The 22,038-nt window shown below is 34.4% G+C and overlaps 1 protein-coding gene across 1 annotated transcript in view; it reads left to right on the forward strand.

Annotated features, from left to right (window-relative positions):
- Positions 1-22,038, forward strand: part of LOC143074168 (Fanconi anemia group D2 protein-like) — an 82,952-nt gene that overhangs the window by 10,024 nt on the left and 50,890 nt on the right. Inside the window, exons 11-20 of the mRNA XM_076249720.1 lie at positions 847-951; positions 2,143-2,243; positions 14,605-14,713; positions 15,178-15,351; positions 16,039-16,173; positions 18,845-18,976; positions 19,731-19,838; positions 20,116-20,165; positions 20,834-20,893; positions 21,319-21,481. Coding sequence (XP_076105835.1) covers positions 847-951; positions 2,143-2,243; positions 14,605-14,713; positions 15,178-15,351; positions 16,039-16,173; positions 18,845-18,976; positions 19,731-19,838; positions 20,116-20,165; positions 20,834-20,893; positions 21,319-21,481 — 1,137 coding nt within the window. The remainder of the gene's footprint in view (positions 1-846; positions 952-2,142; positions 2,244-14,604; positions 14,714-15,177; positions 15,352-16,038; positions 16,174-18,844; positions 18,977-19,730; positions 19,839-20,115; positions 20,166-20,833; positions 20,894-21,318; positions 21,482-22,038) is intronic.

Raw genomic sequence — 22,038 nt, forward strand, 5'->3', positions numbered from 1 at the left:
GACCACTGTATTGATTTATGACATGCTATTTCCATGAGTGTTTACCTAAGATTATCTTTTATAGAATTTTTATAAATAATTAGTGATACATTGTTAATGTTCATGAAAAAGTATTTAAAATGTTTACAAAACAATTAATTTGTGATTTACACTAATGAGCTTGGGTGTGTATAAAGTGAGGATTATGGCTTCCGTTGATGATCACCTAAAAACTACTCAAACGGCGTCTTTAATCTTGTTATATTTTCTTTTGAAAAGAAAGAGTGAGATAAAACAAAATGAATAGAAATCAAAATTTTCTTAAATCTCTTGTATCCGAGAATAAACAATTTTGTCAGCTATAACCGACCTGAATAACGAAACTATCGATTGGAAATTACTCTCTTGGAACATGTGGACAAGCCATAGGATATTTTTTAATAGAAACAATTGAATAAGTAAAAATAATGTCATTATAATAATAAAAGACTGTGACAAACAAATACATCGATCTGATACTAGAATATCGACCCCCTTGCCATATTCACCCGGATTTATTTTAGCTTTACCAAGCTAAGCAAGAGTTGTGTCCCTTAGATTGTCGAACTTCCGGTGTTCGTTTGAGTCGAACTACGTGTATCTCGAAATATTTCTCTGGTCCGGCTGACTTCGACATAACGAGAGTCGACTGTAGTGTTGAACAATGTTTAATTTCTCGCTACATTGAAGACCTGTTGGTGACCTTCTGCTGTTGTTTTTTTTCTATGGTCGGGTTGTTGTCTCTTTGGCACATTCCCTATTTCCATTCTCAATTTTATTAATGCTTTCAAATAGTAAAAATCTTTTAATATGTATTTTCTGTTTCAGGTAAGAGGAACAGTTTTAAAGACACTTCACTCTGCAGAAGTAGAAGAACTCCCAGTCATTATAAAGTTTTTACTACAGTCGGTCAATAATCAAGATGCAGTAGAGGTAAAGAGTATATCAATTAGTTATTGTCAGACAGTGGTATCAGATTCAAACACTTCTTTGTCCTCATGTTTGTTATTCTTCGTCTTGACACTCAAGGGTGTGTATACCAAGAAAATTATATTTTAACAGTTTCTAACCCAGAAAATGGGTACTTTAATTAGTCAGATGTTCTCCTTTTCAATTTCACTTTTTGGTTTTAACTGAACATAATGTAAATTTTAATTATAACTGAAATCTAGAGAATCACTGTGACTTATCATTTTATATTTTTATTTTATACACAGATGTCCTCATTTTTTTTTTATCAGAATGTTTTTTATTTTACTTAAAAGTAAATGTATTATGAAGTTGTATGAGCTTATAAGAACTAGATGCTCATGCAGCCTAGAAGGGAAAATATAAATAATTAAGAAGCTAAGGTTTCTAAGGAAAAGTTGACCATAGATGAATATATCTCCTAATGTTTCTACATATTTATATTCATACCTGGCTTTCAAATGCGAAGATTTGAGCTTTCCTAATTATGGTACATTCAGAAAAATGCTTAAGACTCTCAAAATTTATGAAGTGTTATTTTAATTTACTGGCACTGTAACATATTGGTGGATTGTTCAGTCCCCAAGGGTATCATCAGATTAGTAGTCCTTGCATTGGTACTGACATGATTTATAACATACAACTTTAAAATTCCTTGTTGATCAAGTAAGAATATATTGAGAAACAAAGGTTCCAATTCTCTATGGCAAAGTTGACCTTAGATGAATTTGGGTATTTTTCAGGTCTTTTTTGGTTGTATTAACTCCTAACATTTTTACACATGTACACATTCCTGTCTTTCAAATGTTTATTTTTGAGCATTTCTGAAGAGTGTTCATCAAGAAAAGTACTTTGTAATCATAAAATCTAGAAATTATTTGCTATCAACCAAATTTCAGGGTATTATAAAATCTGAACTGACTAAAGCAACAAAACATACTTGGGCATGACTTCATTTATGTTACTGTGGATTCATTATTATTTGTTGGATACCAATTTTCGAGGATTTTGTGGGTACAGGATAAGTCAAATGTTCAACGAATGACAAATTTTCTAAAGGTTTGTATGCAGACTTCAGCAAAACCACAAAATTGGTAAGCACGAAAATAAAAGAATCCGCAGTATACAGCTGTATAATCTTTTGTCTATTTCAAGGTTGTGTCAGAAATACGAGCAAACTTGGATTTTAGTACAACTTTTAGACCTCCAATATCATCTACACCTCACCAGTCTGTACAGAGGAACAGGGATAAAAGGTAGATTTATTCAGATTGATTATATGCATTATAGAGAGGCAGCACCAATCTATGTAAAGATGTCAGTTTCATTTGGAAGAAATACAGATTTATTCAAGTTTATTTTCAAATCCACATTCTATTTTTGCATCTATTGTTATGCCACACCAATTTAATTTCTTGTTCTACGGATTTTTGGACTCCAAAATAGCGATCGATTTGAAAATTTTAATAAAAAAATATTTAATTTGCAAATTTTTGAGGCGAAGCTTGAAAAGTAAAGGCGAGCGATTATATTTTTTTTTTGTAAACATAAATAGTAGGATTTGACAATATTAAAACTTGATTTATCACTTGTACTTTGACATTTCTTTAATTAATGAAGTATTTTTTTCCCTGTTTACCAAGAAATATTTGAATAATTAAATCTGGTCTTTGAATGTGTGACTGACAATGAGACAATTCTCCATTCAAGTCATAATCAGGTTGGGAACAACCCCTTAATGTTATAAATATCCCTTTTAATGAGGGGTCAATATAACTTTACAATATATTTTTTGGTAAAAAACACTTTTTAGTACAAAAGGGCTCATATTTTCCCAAAGAACTATATATCTATCTGGTATTAAATGGTCAAAGAATTTTGTAATCTTTCTGGACTTTAACCATGTTAACACATTTACTTTAACAGTTTATTATTCATAATAAGTGGACCCCTCTTTTAGAAAAGTTGTTAAAAATATGTTGTATTTAACCTCTTTTTGAGTAAAAAATTCTAAGTTATGAAAGGTTTTGTATAGTAGCACTTTACAAATCCTTGGTATTTCTATTTTCTTTTCTACAACAGTAAAATGACCCCTTGTCTGAAAAGGGGGGGGGGGGGTATTGTTCCAAACACAGGTCAAAGTATGGCCTTTTACACAGGGCTTTGATCAATACCAAACAGCAAGCTATAAGGGACCCTAAAATCATTAGTGTACACAATTCGAACAGGAAAACCAACGATCTAATTTATATATCCAAACGCCGAAACGGGAAAATACCAACAGACCAATGCACCACATCAACCAATGACAACTGCTGAGCGACAGGTCCCTGAATCAATCAGGACAGGTGCATAAACATACAGCGGCTATGGATAGTTTTGTTTCGCCAGCATACAATTTAATTGCAGTTGAAGGCAACTCTTTCAGAAGTTCCTTGAATTTTATTCTAACAACGAACATTTTGTGATAGGGAATATAAGTAGGGGGAAAGAAACCTATGTTTTGTTCTGTATAGGTATTTCCGCTGTTTTATTTCGGAGCACTCCACCTTGGGATTAATTGGTTTTACAGATATGTACAGTGTGGTAGGGTGCTAATAGGGTTAAAATCGTTATATACAGGTTTAAAAGACTTTGATCTAAAGACAAATGTTTATATCTTTTTATAATATTTACAAAACAACGGTGCGGGAAATGGACATGATTACATTTACCAATGCGGGAATATAAAAAAAAATTAAAAAAATCTGTTTTGAAAAAAAAAGGTGCGGGCGGGTCCGTCGAACAAGGAATTAAATTGGTGTGGCCTTATCTGAATATTTTTCACAGGATTTTCTTCATACATGTATATTACAGTGAGTTGACTGTTAGTGTTGCTCTCCACCAATTGCAACTCATTCAAAATTTTGACCAAATTACAATTTGTTTTATTAAACCAAATTGTTCAACTGGTCAGAATATTGAACAAATTGTTCAGTCAAAATGTGAAAGTGCAAGGTGATAAAATGAAATATACTTACAATCCTATAAGACTTTAACTCCACTTTAATGATGCTGTGACAAAATTAGTTTATCAGTTTGTATAGTTATATTATAGTCATTTCCATGCTGAAGAGGAACTGTTTATTTTGAATTGCTATAAAATTGTCCAAACTAAGCTTTCATATAGTTTTTCTTTCTAAAAGTATTCTATATTTATAAGAATCAGATATCATTTTAAATAAAACATCATATATTCAGTAAAATATGTCTGGAATAACAATATGCTATTGATAAGTTTTCAGGGGAGATAACCTAAAATATTATTCTTTTGAATAAAGACTTTTTGAAAGAAAAGTTATTATCTCCCCCATGGAAACTTCCTACAAACATATATTTCAATTTTACACATATTTTACTGAATATGAAATTTTTTAATTCACATAATGTCTGATTCTTATAAATATAGAATACTTTTAGAAAGAAAAACCATATGAAAGCTTAGTTTGGACAATTTAATAGCAATTCAAAATAAACAGTTCCCCTTCAGCATGGAAATGAATATAATATAACTATACAAACTGATAAACTAATTTTGTCACAACATCATTAAAGTGGAGATAAAGTCTTATAGGATTGTAAGTATGTTTTATTTTATCACCTTGCACTTTCATGACTTGGCTGTGGTTTTCTACAGCAGTTGGTTCAAATTTCTGACCAGTTGAACAATTTGATTTTATAAAACAAATTGCAATTTGGTCAAAATTTTGAATGAGTTGCAATTGGTGGAGAGCAACACTAACAGTCAACTCACTGTAAGAAAATTTATGAATCTTTTAATATACTGTGGATATTTATTATTTGTTGGATATCAATTTTTGTAGATTTTATAGCTATAAATACGTTACCATCATAAATTCTGAGTGTAACCCCAATTGCGTCATAGGTCAGATGGAAAATCCCAACTAAAAATAAACGTACTCTCACTGGTCCGGACATATACCCCTGTTTGCCCATATTCTTCCATTCAATTTCCATCTGCGACATCGGTCACACGTGCACATCAAGTTTTACAGATTCAACAGAGAAGTGTTTAGTTTTTTGAATAGCTTAATTGCTTTTCATATATATTGTGTATTTTATTGGAAATATATTCCCTTGTTTTGTTTAAATTTCTAAACAAATTATTTGTGTTTTTGACTAAAGTAAAATTTATTATGGACTTTAATTTGAATAGTCCGTATGTAAGTATTCCTGGTTCGGACTATCTCTTAGATGGGTCACTACCTTTAAGTCCCCCCCAAACTACCAGTACATTGACCGGAGTTTCGACAACGGTGTCTGGTATTGCTACCTATCCGACCCTTTCACAAGGTTCGGCCATGCATTTTGGGGGGGTACCTACGTCAACTTCGGTGACTCATACTTTATCTAGGTCTGTTAATTCAGCGGGTACTATTAGTTCTGTCCCAGGTACAGCTATGGGCTTGAACTTGCCAGGTTCTAGACCCCCATTATCCTATTGTGGGTATATGCTTCCCAACACGGGCACACAACCTTTACCCTCATGGTCTCAGCCACCTTGGCCACAGTCTTACCCTTATGGTGGGTTTATGCCAAACCAACCTGGTTTTTGGCCTTATAGGGACAATTTCTATGGTCCCCCTTCTGGGGTAGCTACTGCACCACCTTTAGCTCCTGCTCTACCCGTAGCAGTATCTTTGACTTCTGCAGTAGCTCCTTCTACCACCGTACCTGACTCTCAAGCTTCTAGTTCTTCTCATGGTACTCAGGTTTCTGATCATGCATCACCTTTGGATGGTTTACAGAAGTTACTTTTAGACTTTGGTGAGTCTTTCAAGGCTGAATTTAGTACTCTATCCAGTCGTATGACTCTACTGGAAAATAGAGTTTCTTCTCATCAACCTTCTCCAGCTAAGTCTGTAGAATGTGATGAGAGGGAGGATGACGAGCTTTCTGTTTCCCCTGGGAGTCATGAAAGGGCTTTCCTCACTGATGAGGATGTTGAAAGTTCTTCTTCTCCCAAGGTATCGAAGACGGCCCCTGAGCCTTCTTCTAAGTCAGCTCAACAACCTCCCACCAAGGAGACTGAGGATCCTCCTTCCTTGAAGGATCTTAGGGATAAGGTGTATACCTTGATGAGGGATGAAGCACATATCCCTTTTCTCTCTCCTTCCAAGCCGAAGAAACCTTCTTCAACTTTTGAAGCTTCCTGTGGTATTTCTCAGGATACTGTGACTTCTCACAATTCTTTTCCTGAATCTGGCCATATGACTTTTGCTTTACAATTTATTAATGAAGGTATCGCTAATTCTGCTAGTGAAAAGGTTGCTAATAACAATATCTCAGGATTTGGAATGTCATCCTTTTCTGATCAGGTTAAGTACAAGGATTTTGATATCTTTGATTCTTCACTGGGTAGACTTGTTCCCAGTTGTGACAAATCTATGTCATCTTTATTGGGAAAAAAGCCAGTAGATGGTCTTCGTCTCACTCAACCTGTTTGGTCAAAGACTGAGAATCTCCTTCGTAGTGCTTCTCAAGTTCTTGGCACAGCCGAACATTTTCTAGCTGCAACCGGACATTTGCTTAACAGCGAAGATTCGGTTGTTCCAGCAGGAGTACGATCCTTCTTACTTCAACTGGATAAAGCTTTAGGTTCATCTCAGTTGCTTTTAATGGGTTCTATTGCTAATTGCACCCTATCTAAAAGAGCAGAGTTTCTTGAAAACATTTCTATCGCTGAGCCTTTGAAAGATTCTTTACTGAAATCTCCACTCTCTGACAAGATGTTTGGTTTACCCTTACAGCGGGTTCAAGAGGAACTCAGCAAAAACCCTCCTCCAGTCAAAGTTAGTGTACAAGTTACTAATGGCAAGAGGTCGGTTAATGCTACATCTAGTTCTAATAGTACTTCTGCTTCAGGTGGTCCTCCTTCTTCTGCTAAGAAAAGGAAGAATAACTACGGCAAACCGCAGAACAAACCCAATAACTCAGGAAAAAGCTCAGGTAAGCCTTCTGGTGGTTTTAAGGGTTCCAAGAAACCTGGGTCTAGTACCTAGGTTCTTGCCCCCTCGTACGTTATTGACAGCTTCCCCAGGGGAAAATTTACAACAAGTTCCTCAAAAATCAATACCAGTAGGGGGGAGGTTAAGTTTTTTCCTAAATCAGTGGAAGAAAATTACCTCAGACTGTTATGTGCTGTCAATAATTCGAGGGGGATTAACACTTCAGTTCAAGAACCCACCTCCTCTATCTGCAGTTCCAATAAGTTTGTCTCATACACAAGAGCCAGTCAAGTGTCAACTTCTATCAGTAGAAGTGGACACTATGTTACAAAAAGCTGCAATAGAGGAGGTGTCGATCTTAACTCTGTCTCCGGGATTTTATTCCCGTCTTTTTCTGGTTCCAAAGAAGACTGGAGGAATGAGGCCAGTCATAGACCTATCTATTCTGAACAAATTTCTTATTGTTCCCCACTTCAAAATGGAAACAAACAGATCCATCAGGGCTTCAATCCTTCCAGGAATGTGGACTACTTCTCTGGATCTTTCAGACGCGTATTTCCACATTCCCATTTCCAAAACTTACAGGAAATACCTTCGCTTCGTTTGGAACAACAAAGTTTTCCAGTTCAAGGCTCTCCCTTTTGGCCTGTCTACAGCCCCTTTGGCTTTTACCAAAATCATGCAGGCAGCTATAGCTCACCTACATTCCCTGTCTATTCAGATTCATTCCTATCTGGACGATTCCCTTCTCAAGGAATTTTGCCCAATCAAATTGAGGGTTCAGACAGACTTGGTCATCAATTGTTTTCTGTCCCTAGGCTTCCTTATCTCTTGGAAAAAGTCAGAGATAATTCCGTCTCAAGACTTTGTTTTCCTGGGAGAACATTTCCTAACCAGTGTAGGCCTAGTCCTCCCACCAGAGGAGAAATTTACAAAACTATGTCAGAAAATACATTTATTCCTGACGGTTCAATCAGTCACAGCACGTCAATTCTTGCAACTTCTGGGTCTATTGAACTCTCTGGCAGATGTAATTCCATTGGGACGACTTCACATTCGTCCGCTTCAGTTTTATCTGCACAAGTTATGGATTGCAGCTTCACAAGAATGGGAAGCATTGATTCCAATCACTCAGCCTTTATTTCCACACCTTCAATGGTGGTTAGTACGGGAAAATGTAATGAGGGGCCTATGTCTGTCCCCTCAAGTTCCCAGTCTAACATTATTCACAGATGCCTCCACCCTCGGTTGGGGAGCATATCTGGAGGGGCTTACAATCTCGGGAGTCTGGAGTCCAGATCTTTTGGAAGAGCATATCAATGTATTGGAAATGAAAGCAGTTCTGTTTGCACTGAATCATTTCCAAATGTCTCTAAAGAATCAGTCTGTCATTCTGGCCACGGACAACACAACAGTTGTAGCTTATCTCAAGAATCAGGGAGGAACTCATTCACCTTCTCTTTATCAGATAGCCAGAGACATTCTCCTTCTGTGTTTTCAACTCCAGGTTCATCTAGTGGTGAGACATATTGCGGGGCACCTCAATATTCTAGCCGACACTCTATCCAGATCCCTTGCTCCAGTAAACACGGAGTGGGAACTACTTCAAGTAGTTTTCAAAGCTGTGACTCTTCATTGGGGGTCACCTCAGATAGATCTGTTTGCGACCAGTCTCAATCACAAACTTCTAACATTTGTGTCTCCGGTTCCAGATCCAAAATCTTTTGCGGTAGACGCAATGAGCCTATCTTGGAAAGGAATGTTCGGGTACGCCTTCCCTCCTTTCAGGTTTCTCTCCCCAGTACTTCAGAAAATAGCAGGGGAAAATTGCAAGATCATAGTTATTGCTCCAGCATGGCCAAAACAGTCTTGGTTTCCAGACCTTCTGCGCCTATCATGTGCTTGTCCTCTAGTTCTACCTCTGAGACCAGACCTTCTGTCTCAAATCAAGGGCAAGGTTCTTTATCAAAATCCAGAAAAACTTCATCTACACGCCTGGCTTCTCTCAGGGTTAGCCTCAGAAAGAGAGGTTTTTCTGAAGGAGCAACCAAGCATCTCACAAAGTCTGTCAGAGACTCCACTAGCATTGTCTATGATGCAAAATGGTCAATCTTCTCAGATTGGTGTAGTGAGCGGGAAATTGATCCTTTCCAAGTCACTGTACAACAATTAGCAGACTTTCTAGTTTTTCTTTTTGAATCCAAAGGATTATGTCCCTCTACTATTAAGGGATATAGATCAGCTATCTCAAGAACTATTCATATTTCTGGTGGCCCAGATTTTGGAATCAATGAGCATATTTCTCTTTTGGTTCGTAGTTTTAGTCTTGAAAGACCAAGACAAAAAACTTTAGTTCCTAAGTGGGACCTTGGACTAGTTTTATCCTTTTTAAAACTTCCTCCTTTTGAACCAGCAGAAACAATAGATTTAAGGTTTCTTTCCTATAAATGCTGTTTTCTTTTAGCTTTGGCTTCTGGACGGAGAAGGAGTGAAATCCATGCCTTCTCTATTTCTGATGCTTGCCTTCGATTTAACAGGGATAAATCTTCTGTTACTCTTTTAACGGATCCTGCTTTTTTGGCAAAGAATCAGATTCCAGATAAGGGTGCAGAACCAGTTGTGATTCCTGCACTCCCTAGCGATTCTATTTCTGTACTTTTATGTCCAGTAAGAATCCTATCTATTTATCTGGAAAGAACGTGTAGTTTACGTTCTGTTTCTAACTCAAGACTCTTTATTCCTATTAAAAAAGGAATCTCAGATCTTTCTGTTAAAACTATTTCTACTTGGATATGCAAATGCATATCTTTAGCTTATGGTTCTTCTAAGGCAGAACTTTTAAATAGTTTTAATGTTAAAGCTCATGATGTTAGGGGTATCTCCACATCCTGGGCTCTGTTTAACAGTGCATCTTTAGAAGAGGTACTGTCTGCAGGTTTCTGGAGAAATGAGAACTCTTTTATATCTCACTACCTCCAATCTATGGCTACTTTTGCCGAAAGTTTATACTCTCTTGGACCTATAGTTTCAGCACAAAGATTGAACTTTCCTCCTGTTTCTTCTGTTACAGGGGATTCAGCTTTACGTTAGATTCTGTTACTCAGAATTTATGATGGTAACGTATTTATAGCTATAAAATATTCAAATTTTAAAGTAAATTTGGATTTTATTAGATAAATACTTACCATCATAAATTATAGGTCCCACCCACCTCCCCTTCATCCCCTTTCCTTATGTTTCTGTCTTGAGGAAATTGAATGGAAGAATATGGGCAAACAGGGGTATATGTCCGGACCAGTGAGAGTACGTTTATTTTTAGTTGGGATTTTCCATCTGACCTATGACGCAATTGGGGTTACACTCAGAATTTATGATGGTAAGTATTTATCTAATAAAATCCAAATTTACTTTAAAATTTGAATATTTAATGGGTACAAGGTAACCACAAATTTAAATGTCCAATGAATTGCAAATTTGATGTATGATTTAATACAGACTATTGGTCTAAGTAGTCCAACAACTGAATCAGTAGCTTGACAACACTGAGGTTGTGAGTTCAAAACGACACATGTAAGGTACGCTTGAGTCCAATCTTAATCTTCTTGGATTGTCAGTTTTCCTACTGAAGGTTGGTGGTTCTCTCCAGCACTTCTGGCTCCCTGTATCAATATAAACCGACCGCCACAAAATAGTACAATAGTGCTGAAAATAGTGTTTAACACCAATCATTCAATTAATCAAATATCACAATAGCAATTTTTATACGACCGCAAATTTTGAAAAAATTTTCGTCGTATATTGCTATCACGTTGGCGTCGGCGTCGTCGTCGTCGTCGTCGTCCGGCGTCCGAATACTTTTAGTTTTCGCACTCTAACTTTAGTAAAAGTGAATGGAAATCTATGAAATTTTAACACAAGGTTTATGACCACAAAAGGAAGGTTGGTATTGATTTTGGGAGTTTTGGTCCCAACATTTTAGGAATTAGGGGCCAAAAAGGGCCCAAATAAGCATTTTCTTGGTTTTCGCACTATAACTTTAGTTTAAGTTAATAGAAATCTATGAAATTTTGACACAAGGTTTATGACCACAAAAGAACGGTTGGGATTGATTTTGGGAGTTTTGGTCTCAACAGTTTAGGAATTAGGGGCCAAAAAAGGGCCCAAATAAGCATTATTCTTGGTTTTCGCACAATAACATTAGTTTAAGTAAATAGAAATCAATGAAATTTAAACACAATGTTAATGACTACAAAAGGAAGGTTGGTATTGATTTTGGGAGTTTAGGTCCCAACAGTTTAGGAATTAGGGGCCAAAAAGGGACCCAAATAAGCATTTTTTAGCTCACCTGGCCCATAGGGCCAAGTGAGCTTTTCTCATCACTTTGCGTCCGGCGTCCGGCGTCCGGCGTCCGTCGTCCGTCGTCCGTCGTCCGTCGTCGTCCGGCGTTAGCTTTTACAAAAATCTTCTCCTCTGAAACTACTGGGCCAAATCAAACCAAACTTGGCCACAATCATCACTGGGGTATCTAGTTTAAAAAATGTGTGGCGTGACCCGGTCAACCAACCAAGATGGCCGCCACGGCTAAAAATAGAACATAGGGGTAAAATGCAGTTTTTGGCTTATAACTCAAAAACCAAAGCATTTAGAGCAAATTTGATTTGGGGTAAAAATGTTTATCAGGTCAAGATCTATCTGCCCTGAAATTTTCAGATGAATCGGTCAATCGGTTGTTGGGTTGCTGCCCCTGAATTGGTAATTTTGAGGAAATTTTGCTGTTTTTGGTTATTATCTTGAATATTATTATAGATAGAGATAAACTGTAAACAGCAATAATGTTCAGCAAAGTAAGATCTACAAATAAGTCAACATGACCAAAATGGTCAGTTGACCCGTTTAGGAGTTATTGCCCTTTATAGTCAATTTTTAACCATTTTTCGTTATTTAAAGTAATCTTGTACAAAAATCTTCTCCTCTGAAACTACTGGGCCAAATTAATCCAAACTTGGCCACAATCATCTTTGGGGTATCTAGTTTAAAAAATGTGTGGCATGACCTGGTCATCCAACCAAGATGGCCGCCACGGCTAAAAATAGAACAAAGGGGTAAAATGCAGTTTTTGGCTTATAACTCAAAAACAAAAGCATTTTGAGGAAATCTGACAGGGGATAAAAATGTTTATCAGGTCAAGATCTATCTGCCCTGAAATTTTCAGATGAATCGGTGAATCGGTTGTTGGGTTGCTGCCCCTGAGTTGGTAATTTTGAGGAAATTTTGCTGTTTTTGGTTATTATCTTGAATATTATTATAGATAGAGATAAATTGTAAACAGCAATAATGTTCAGCAAAGTAAGATCTACAAATAAGTCAACATGACCAAAATGGTCAGTTGACCCCTTTAGGAGTTATTGCCCTTTATAGTCAATCTTTAACCATTTTTCATAAATCTAAGTAATCTTTTACAAAATCTCCACTGAAACTACTAGGCCACAATCATCTTTGGGGTATCTAGTTTAAAAAATGTGTCCGATGACCTGGCCATTCAACCAAGATGGCCGCCACGGCAAAAAATAGAACATAGGGATAAAATGCAGTTTTTGGCTTATAACTATGAAACCAAAGCATCTAGAGCAAATCTGACAAGAAGTTAAATTGTTAATCAAGTCAATATCTATCTGCCCTGAATTTTTCAGATGAATTGGACAACTGGTTGTTGGGTTGCTGCCCTCCAATTGGTAATTTTTAAAGAAATTTTGCCGTTTTTGGTTATCTTGAATACTATTATAGATAGCGATAAACTGTAAACAGCAATAATGTTCAGCAAAGTAAGATCTACAAATAAGTCAACATGACCTGAATGGTCAATTGACCCCTTAAGGAGTTATTGCCCTTTATAGTCAATTTTTAACAATTTTCATTAATTTGGTAAATTTATGTAAATTTTTACCAAATATAGTTCTCTGTTACTAATGGGCAAAGTTCATTATAGATATAATTGTAAGAAGCAAAATCGTTCAGTAAAGTAAGAACTTCAAACACATCACCATCACCAAAATACAATTTTGTCATGAATCCATTTGTGTCCTTTGTTTGATATGCACATAGACCAAGGTGAGCGACACAGGCTCTTTAGAGCCTCTAGTCTTGGTTTTCGCACCATAACGTTAGTATAAGTAAATAGAAATCTATGAAATTTAAACACAAGGTTTATGACCATAAAAGAAAGGTTGGGTTTGATTTTGGGACTTTTGGTCCCAACATAATAAGGGGCCCAAAGGGTCCAAAATTAAACTTTTGTTTGATTTCATCAAAATTGAATAATTGGGGTTCTTTGATATGCTGAATCTAACTGTCATGACTGTGTATGTAGATTCTTAACTTTTGGTCCCGTTTTCAAATTGGTCTACATTAAGGTCCAAAGGGTCCAAAATTAAACTTAGTTTGATTTTGACAAAAAATGAATCAGTTAGGTTCTTTGATATGCTGAATCTAAAAATGTACTTAGATTCTTGATTATTGGCCCAGTTTTCAAGTTGGTCCAAATCGGGGTCCAAAATTAAACTTTGTTTGATTTCATCAAAAATTGAATAAATGGGGTTCTTTGATATACCAAATCTAACTGTGTATGTAGATTCTTCATTTTTGGTCCTGTTTTCAAATTGGTCTACACTAAAGTCCAAAGGGTCCAAAATTAAACTTAGTCTGATTTTAACAAAAATTGAAATCTTGAAGTTCTTTGATATGCTGAATCCAAAAATGTACTTAGATTTTTTATTATGGGCCCAGTTTTCAAGTTGGTCCAAATCAGGATCTAAAATTATTATATTAAGTATTGTGCAATAGCAAGTCTTTTCAATTGCACAGTATTGCGCAATGGCAAGAAATATCTAATTGCACAATATTGTGAAATATCAAATTTTTTTTTAATTAGAGTTATCTTTCTTTGTCCAGAATAGTAAGCAAGAAATATCTAATTGCAAAATATTGTGCAATAGCAAGATTTTTTTTTAATTGGAGTTATCTTTCTTTGTCCAGAATCAACTTAAATCTTTGTTATATACAATATACAATGTATATTCACTTTTTACTACCAACTGATAAATTAAAATAATCTTTACCATTCAGTGATAACAAGCAGTTTTTTTACATCTTAATATTTTATGATGTATTTAAATGAGTAGTTATTGTTGCAAACTCCATTAGAAATTTTAATTGAGATTAGTTTTGGAATAAGGGAAAGGGGGATGTGATTAAAAAAATTGGGTTCAATTTTTCTCATTTGAAATTTCATAAATAAAAAAGAAAATTTCTTCAAACATTTTTTTGAGAGGATTAATATTCAACAGCATAGTGAATTGCTCTAAGAGAAACAAAAATTTTAAGTTCATTAGAACACATTCATTCTGTGTCAGAAACCTATGCTGTGTCAACTATTTAATCACAATCCAAATTTAGAGCTGAATCCAGCTTGAATGTTGTGTCCATACTTGCCCTAACCGTTCAGGGTTCAACCTCTGCGGTCGTATAAAGCTACGCCCTGCGGAGCATCTGGTTCTAAATGGAGATGATTTTGAAGCTGAATTGGACTTAAATGACCCTGATAATTTTTCAGATTACAGAGAATAAGTGGTGATGTGAACAGGGGAGCAGAAGCTTTGACCTTGGATGCCATTAAATCTAGTATAAGGTTCCAGAAATGTGTGGCAGAAGCTTGTGTTAAGGTTTGTTTAAAAAAAGAAAAAACAAATTTATCATAATAAATCTGGAGACATTTAAAATTCTTGATAAAATTGTTAAACCCTTGCCCTAAAAAAGTTGGGGTATACTGTTTTACCTCTGTCTATCCATCCATCCATCCGTCAGTCCGTCCGTCCATCCCATTTATATTTTTGATGCATTTTTCTCAGGAACTGCTTTACCAGGATTTCTGAAATTTGGTTTCAGGACTTATATAAGTCAGTTATACCGTGTGATGCATTTTCAGATTAATCACTCAACAAATTCCTGTTTACAGAACACTTGTATCATTTTAGACATGATGGCCAAGTTGACAATTTTCGTCTCATTTTTCTCAAGATCTACGATACAAGGATTTCTGAAATTTGGTTTCAGGGTTTATATTGTCAATTTGAATTCACCAGATAAATTATCTCATCAATTGAAAGATAAATTTTAACTCTTTTAGGCAATAGATGGAATAAAACAGCCAGGTGACCATAAAGTGATAGACATATTCTTATTGCTGATTCTACACAGTACAAACAGGAAGAAACCAGTAGAAAGTCTGGTCAGGAACAAGATCAGAGCTGGTGGTATAACAGAGGTTCTACTTCAAGATATCTTTACAAATCATAATGAGGTAATATGGATAAAATGAAAATGTAGTCATGATCACAGTATTCATAATGTTTAGTTTTACCTTTTTTTGCAGGTCAGCATTTCTTTTTAAAAAAAGCCTCATGGTATATTTAAAATGCATAGGAAATTAAAATAATATTTACTTAGTTTTTACTCTGTAATTGTGAATAAAAGCTGTTGCCAAAATAACAAAAGTATCAGCTAAATATAGATTCTACTTCTGCATTTTATGATTTACAATATTTCTCTGTCTGCTCAGGGTTTAATTGACACACTTGCTGAGTGTTTTAAATATTTGAAGTGTACTTGTTGAAAGGAGAGAAATATTGTTATGTTCCTGTGTGATATCTTCTTGCATGATCTTTTGTATCTGTAAAATTGAAATTGTATGTTAAGATCAATGTTTTATAAATAAATGTAATTAATAAGTGAATTACACATTGATAATAAAAAAAAAAAAGGTAAATAGCAGGAAAAGTATAAATTGCCAATAATTCAAGAAACTGAGATAACAAAATTAATTTTCAGATATAGCATTGGAAAATGTATGAATTAGCATGATATATGTTACATGTGTTAGTTTACAATAAAATAGTAGAAATATTGGCCAGAATTTGGTGTTCTTTTTGAATGCATTTCAAATTTGTTCAGCTAAGTGTTGAAACTACCTGTGTTTGCTTCATTTTAGGTACTAAGAGAGTTTTTCCCCTCCATTTTATCTTTAGCAGAAGTACTGTTGAGATCACCAGAACCAGCTGTGTCGTATATAGCATGTACACTATACACAAAAGCCTTTGTAGCCTTTGATTCATTTTGTCAACAGGTAAGTTATAAAAATTGATACTGTTGAATTGTCATTTAGAAATTTATTCTGTGATTTATAATTACTGTAAATTCAGAAATTATTGCATGCATTTATTATTGTGATTTTGTCATTTCAGACAATGCGATTTTAATTTTTACGATTTTTAGAAAAATTCTGTTTAATCCATATAAAATACTTCAAAATGCAAGTTAAAATTATTGCGTTTACAACTCTCGCATTTTTCGCTATTGCAAAAACCTCGCATTAATTTCTGAATTTACAGTACTGCGGATTCATTATTTTTTCTTTGGATACCAATTTTTGTCGATTTCATCAAGTGGGTACAGGTAAACCAAGAAATTAAATGTTCAACAAATTACAAATTATTTATAAGGTTATATGCAGACTTTGGCAAAACCAAAAAATCAAATATACATGAAAATACAAGTGTTTCTCAATTCACAAAAATTGGTACCCATGAAAATAAATGAATCTACAATACAAATGACTTTGGGGTGCTGTCATTGTTAACAAAGGCTATGCATGCATTGGGCCATTCCAGTTAGTATCTGCTAAAGAGGGATGGATGGTCCTTTCTGAGGGGTGTAAAATTTATACATCTTAGGGGTGAAATTTGTTTTTTTTTTCATCTGACACGTACACTTATACGCAAAAATTTCTGAGGGTCTTGCAGCAGTAAATAATTAAAAATAATTACATCTTAGGGGTTACAAAAAATACCTATTTCAGATCTTAGGGGTGCTTTGGAATGAAGACAGTTTCGTATCATGCATTATCTGGTATTGTATTTAAAATTCTGATGGGTACAATCCTTGCAGTAAAGAATTCTGATAGGTCAATTTTTCCCATGAAAGCCCATCCACCCAATATGAACAGAAACTCTACATCTGATAGGTCTTAATTTATAGATCTGATAGGTAGTTTTTCAAGATAGGTATGAAACAAAAATCTCCCCATCCATCCCCACCTGTCAGAAATTAACTGGAATGGCCCATTATACAGGGTAGTACTGTAATTCAGTTATTTGTGTTTCCAGGATCAGATTCATTTACTTTAAAAAAAAAAAAAAAAAAAAAAAAAAATAATCTCAAAGTTGATGGTATGTTTTAAGCAACTTGTTTGGTAGTCAGTCTGTAAATTTCATTACGTATTACACACTTCACAAAAAATGAAATTTATTTGTATATGACTTTTGGTCTGTCTACTTTGTTATGGATCCATTGTATTCCTTGGTTCAAAAGTTTCGACAGGTTTCACTCTTTACAACTAAATAATAAAAGAACATTATCAGCCTAAGTAAGAGAAAATATTTTAAAACTTGTCATTTTACTTCTCAGCCAGGCACTAAGTATTCAATACAGAAAGCATAGACATGCCAGATTGCAGGCACATTATCATTGTATTTGGCTAGTATCCTTTCACTTAACTTCAGGTTCTTATAACCTTGTGTATATATAGATATTGGAATGGATGGTGACCAAGGATACGGAAATTTTTTCACCTAATTTTGGTCATTTTCATATAACTTAAAAGTTGGTGCCCCTTTTCAAAAACAGATTGTCAAAATCTCATTACTGCATGAGTATGCTCCTACTCGTAGCATCAACGAACTTGTTTAACTGTTGCATTGCAATTACTTCAGGATTTATCCTACCATTTTCCTAAAATCGATCAAGAGCAATTAAGGGAAGGCAACAGTTTAAGAATAAAATGATTTTAATGACTCAAAATCGTAATTTTCTCAGTCATCGCTTACGTTTCTTTCCATTCTGAAGTCGAAATTCAAACCGAATGTAACGCGACAATACTAAAACAAACAATTCCGGACTTATTCCCGGGATTAGTTTTGTTTATCAAATTCACAGGAAAACATCGTTTTTTTTTAATATTTTACCTTTAATAGTGTAAGAATATTAATTAAAATAGTTGCACTTGCTTTATTTAGCAAGAAATCATTTTAAATTTACGATTTAGAGTCAAATCTGCGGAAGAGAATTTTAGGCATGCGTATCATAGTAAACAAAGCACGTGTGTTAGTAGTGAAAAAAATCTTTTTTCTACGTAAATTAAATCAAGTTTTAATTTAATTTTAAATCATAACTGACAATTGTCTTAGCTGAAAAGTAATTAAATAATGAAGACAGTTGGTATTGAATTTTAATTTCTTTATTATATTAGTTCTGAGCTTGTGATTAATAGCCAGGTGTGAATTAAAAACACAGGTAAAGAGATTAGCGATCATTAGCCAATAGCTCCCCAAGTCATTAATATAGCTATTAGGAGGGCCCTCAGGATTATAACACTTTACTGGAGTGGCAGTTTAATTACATAAAATCGATAACAAAACAAAAATATGTTTAAAATGGCGATTTGAAACTGAATCTCAACGAAATGACCGAAATTATTTCTGTTGAAAAATAAAATTTGACCTAAATCTCAATAAATAATTTAGGACTTTTGAGTTTCCAAATTGGTCATGTCTGGCATATATGACCGTTTCCGGACCCTTGATGGTGACACTTAATAGATCAAATGAATTATTTGATCTGTGTTCAGTACAATTGAAAGAACCAATCATTTATTATTGCTACATATCACTATGTTTTTGTTTGTTTTTGTTTTTTTTGCTTGCTTTTAAATTTAAGTTAAGATCATTATCATTTTACAGGAAATAGTAGGAAACCTGGTTACACATATTGGCAGTGGATTTGAAAGTGAAATAGACCATTCATTAGATATTCTTTCAGAACTGGTGGAACATTATCTCACAAAGATGGCACCATTTGCAATATTTGTAAAGGTAAATTATTATAAATCTTGACCTAGAGCTAGTGTGAACTTATGTGATCATTTGACACTCATCATGTCATTTACTTTTTTATGAATCTATGATACTTTTTCAATTGAAAATATATTCAGTGTGAATTTTGTAAGTTATGTTCTTAAATATTATACTTATTATATGAGCATCAACCTTCCTTCACGGCATTTAGGAGGCCTAGATGTACTGTATCACTTATCTGTCAACTCTGATGTTATTAGTTCAAATCCTGCACCTGGCAGGTGCTCTCGACTCCAATCTTAATTGACTAGGATCGTCAGTTTTCCTACGGAAATTCCATGGTACTCTCTGGGCACAACTTCCTATACCAATAAAAACTGATTGCCACGAAAAAAGCTCAATAGTGATTGAAGTGGCATTGAACACCAATCAATCAATCAATCATGGCATCTATACCAGAAGGAAAGATGTGAAGAAGCACTGAAACATTAAAATCAGACAAGTATGACAACACCTAGAGTGCAATAAATAGGTGTAAAAAGAAAGAATGGCTCACAAAAACATTAACACATCCTACTAAATAATAATGACAAAAATTATGTTTCTTCAAAATGTTAATCAGTCTAAGCTCCATTTACATCTTTTGAGAGGCGAGTCTGTTGTTTCTTTTTTTTTGTATCCTGTATGGATGAATGGTTTTTTTTCTCAGGTATTAGAAACTTTGATGGTTCATTTTACAGATATCCGTACTTAGAACAAATATTTATTTCAGGGTGTTTTAGATTACTTAGATAATTTATCAGTTATGCAGATAAGAAAACTTTACTCTATGTTGAGTATCCTGGCTTTCAGAAACCCTAACGATGGTGGAATGATACAGGTAGCATGCATTTAAATTTAGAAATTTTACGATGAGGAATGTTACATTTTTTCACTGATACATTTAACATTCCCAATAATTAATAGCCATATTTAATTTTAATGAAAGTTAAAATTAGAATTATCAGTAAAGCATTTGAATGTGAATGGTCTTTATATCTTTTGTGTGTTCAAGGCTTTTAGCTGATTAAAAATTAAGTGTGAAAAAATATGATAAAGTATATACTCTCTAGACCTATATTTGCATCATAAACATTGATAATTTTCTTATTTTATAGGATGATCTTCACATAATTATAAGGAAACAGCTTTCAAACAACAGTCCAAAGTAAGAATTGTTACACTATTATGTCAGACTTTTTTATATTATTAGTTTATATCAAAATCTTTACTTTAATACCTGTCTGAAAAAACATTTGCAATTCACCCTTGGTAACCCTACACATTCACCAACTTTTGAATTATCTCCCTTTAGCTGGAAATGGCTACCCTCTAACCACAATTTTGACCTCACTCAATTAATTGAAAATACTTAGAAAAGTTAGACATCGAGTGAAGAAAAGTAATGAAAGATATGTATAAGAGTTGTGTAAAATGCAGATGAAAGTCATAGACACTCTTAAAGAGTGTTACAGCCAAGCTTCTTTCTACCCAAAACCCTTCTGTGCAGGAGGTAGGCAAAAAAATGTCACAAAGGAGTGAATTGGCATCGGACACAAAACATTCAAAAGTCAAAATTGAACACTGTGACGATGAGCATGAGAGGCAGAGTACTAATACTAGTAGGATATGAGAACTAATCATGCGTTATATCAATTTATCCTTAATATTATGAGCTATTTAAAGCAGAAAAAGATATCCCCATGTTATAACCAACCATCTTGAACATAGGTGCATACACTAAAATCGAGTAATTTGTCAGCTAATCTTTTCAGTTTATCCTAAATGAATACAGCTCATGTTGGGGAACATCATTTCTGTATGTTTTCTTTGCAGGTACAAAAGAATGGGTATAATTGGTGCTATAATGATTGTTAAAAGTATAGCCTATAACAGGTATTGTAATAGTGGCACTTCTTATTGATTAATTGATAAATTATACTATTAGTTATGAAAAAGGAGATGTGGTATGATTTCAAAAGAGACTACTCTTCACACGACAACAAATGAAACAGAAATAAACAACTTTAAGGTTACCATACTTCCTTTAACAATGAGAAAAAATGAAAACTGTAAGACAGTTCAAACTAAAATATTAATGACCAAATTTATTTACAAAATAATGAACGAAAACAAATATGTTACAAATTGGATTATTTTTAGGTCTGTAAAGATTATCCCTTGTGAAATTTAATCATGTGTTCCTGCATTATTCCCAGATATTTTAGTTGAAATAATGTTACTCCTGCAAATGTTTACATTTAATGTTAAGCTGCATACAGTATATGAACAGTTTCTTAAAAGATTTATTATTTTGTCAGTAAAAATGGACAATCTGGGTTAACAGAAGAATCATACAAGCAGGTTGTAGCCTTATTGAATCTTGTAAGAACCAGTATAAACAGGATACCAGAGGCGGCAGCTCTTTTCATGGATGAACTCGCTAATGTTATACAGAAAGGTTGCCTGGATCCTAAAGTAGAGGTTTGTGTAACAGTGCTTCTTCTTCTAACGCTGCAGGGGGCCTGAGTGGTAGAGTGGTCTAAGTAGTTACTACTGTAATAACCATCCAGTCAATACTGAGGATGTGAGTTGGAACCCCACAAGTGTAGGTGCACTTGACTTAAATCTTAATCGACTATGATTTCCTATCGAAGGTCTATAGTTTTCTCTGAACACTCCGGATTCCACCACTAAAAGTGGTGTTAAAAGCACAAAAAATCAAATCAAATCTAACGCTGCATATTTAGTCAGGAGCCTCTTGAAGAATTGAAGACTCCTGACAGATGTCTCTGAGAGGATAACCGTACAGTTTCTAAAATATCGTAAAGAAATTGTTTCAGGATTTTTTTAAACCGTTGCAGAATCACCTAATAAGGACATTCTATTCAGTCTTTATAATATATAAACAGACATTAGGAAATTTTGAAGGGATTTAAAAACTGATAGGACAAAACTCAATCTGTGTCATGGCACTATACTGTGAAAAAAAAATGTTCGAAATTATGTTTAAAAAAATGTGTATACACTTTGAGTAGATG

This window comes from Mytilus galloprovincialis, chromosome 1, assembly GCF_965363235.1.
Source record: "Mytilus galloprovincialis chromosome 1, xbMytGall1.hap1.1, whole genome shotgun sequence".
Taxonomy (NCBI): domain Eukaryota; kingdom Metazoa; phylum Mollusca; class Bivalvia; order Mytilida; family Mytilidae; genus Mytilus; species Mytilus galloprovincialis.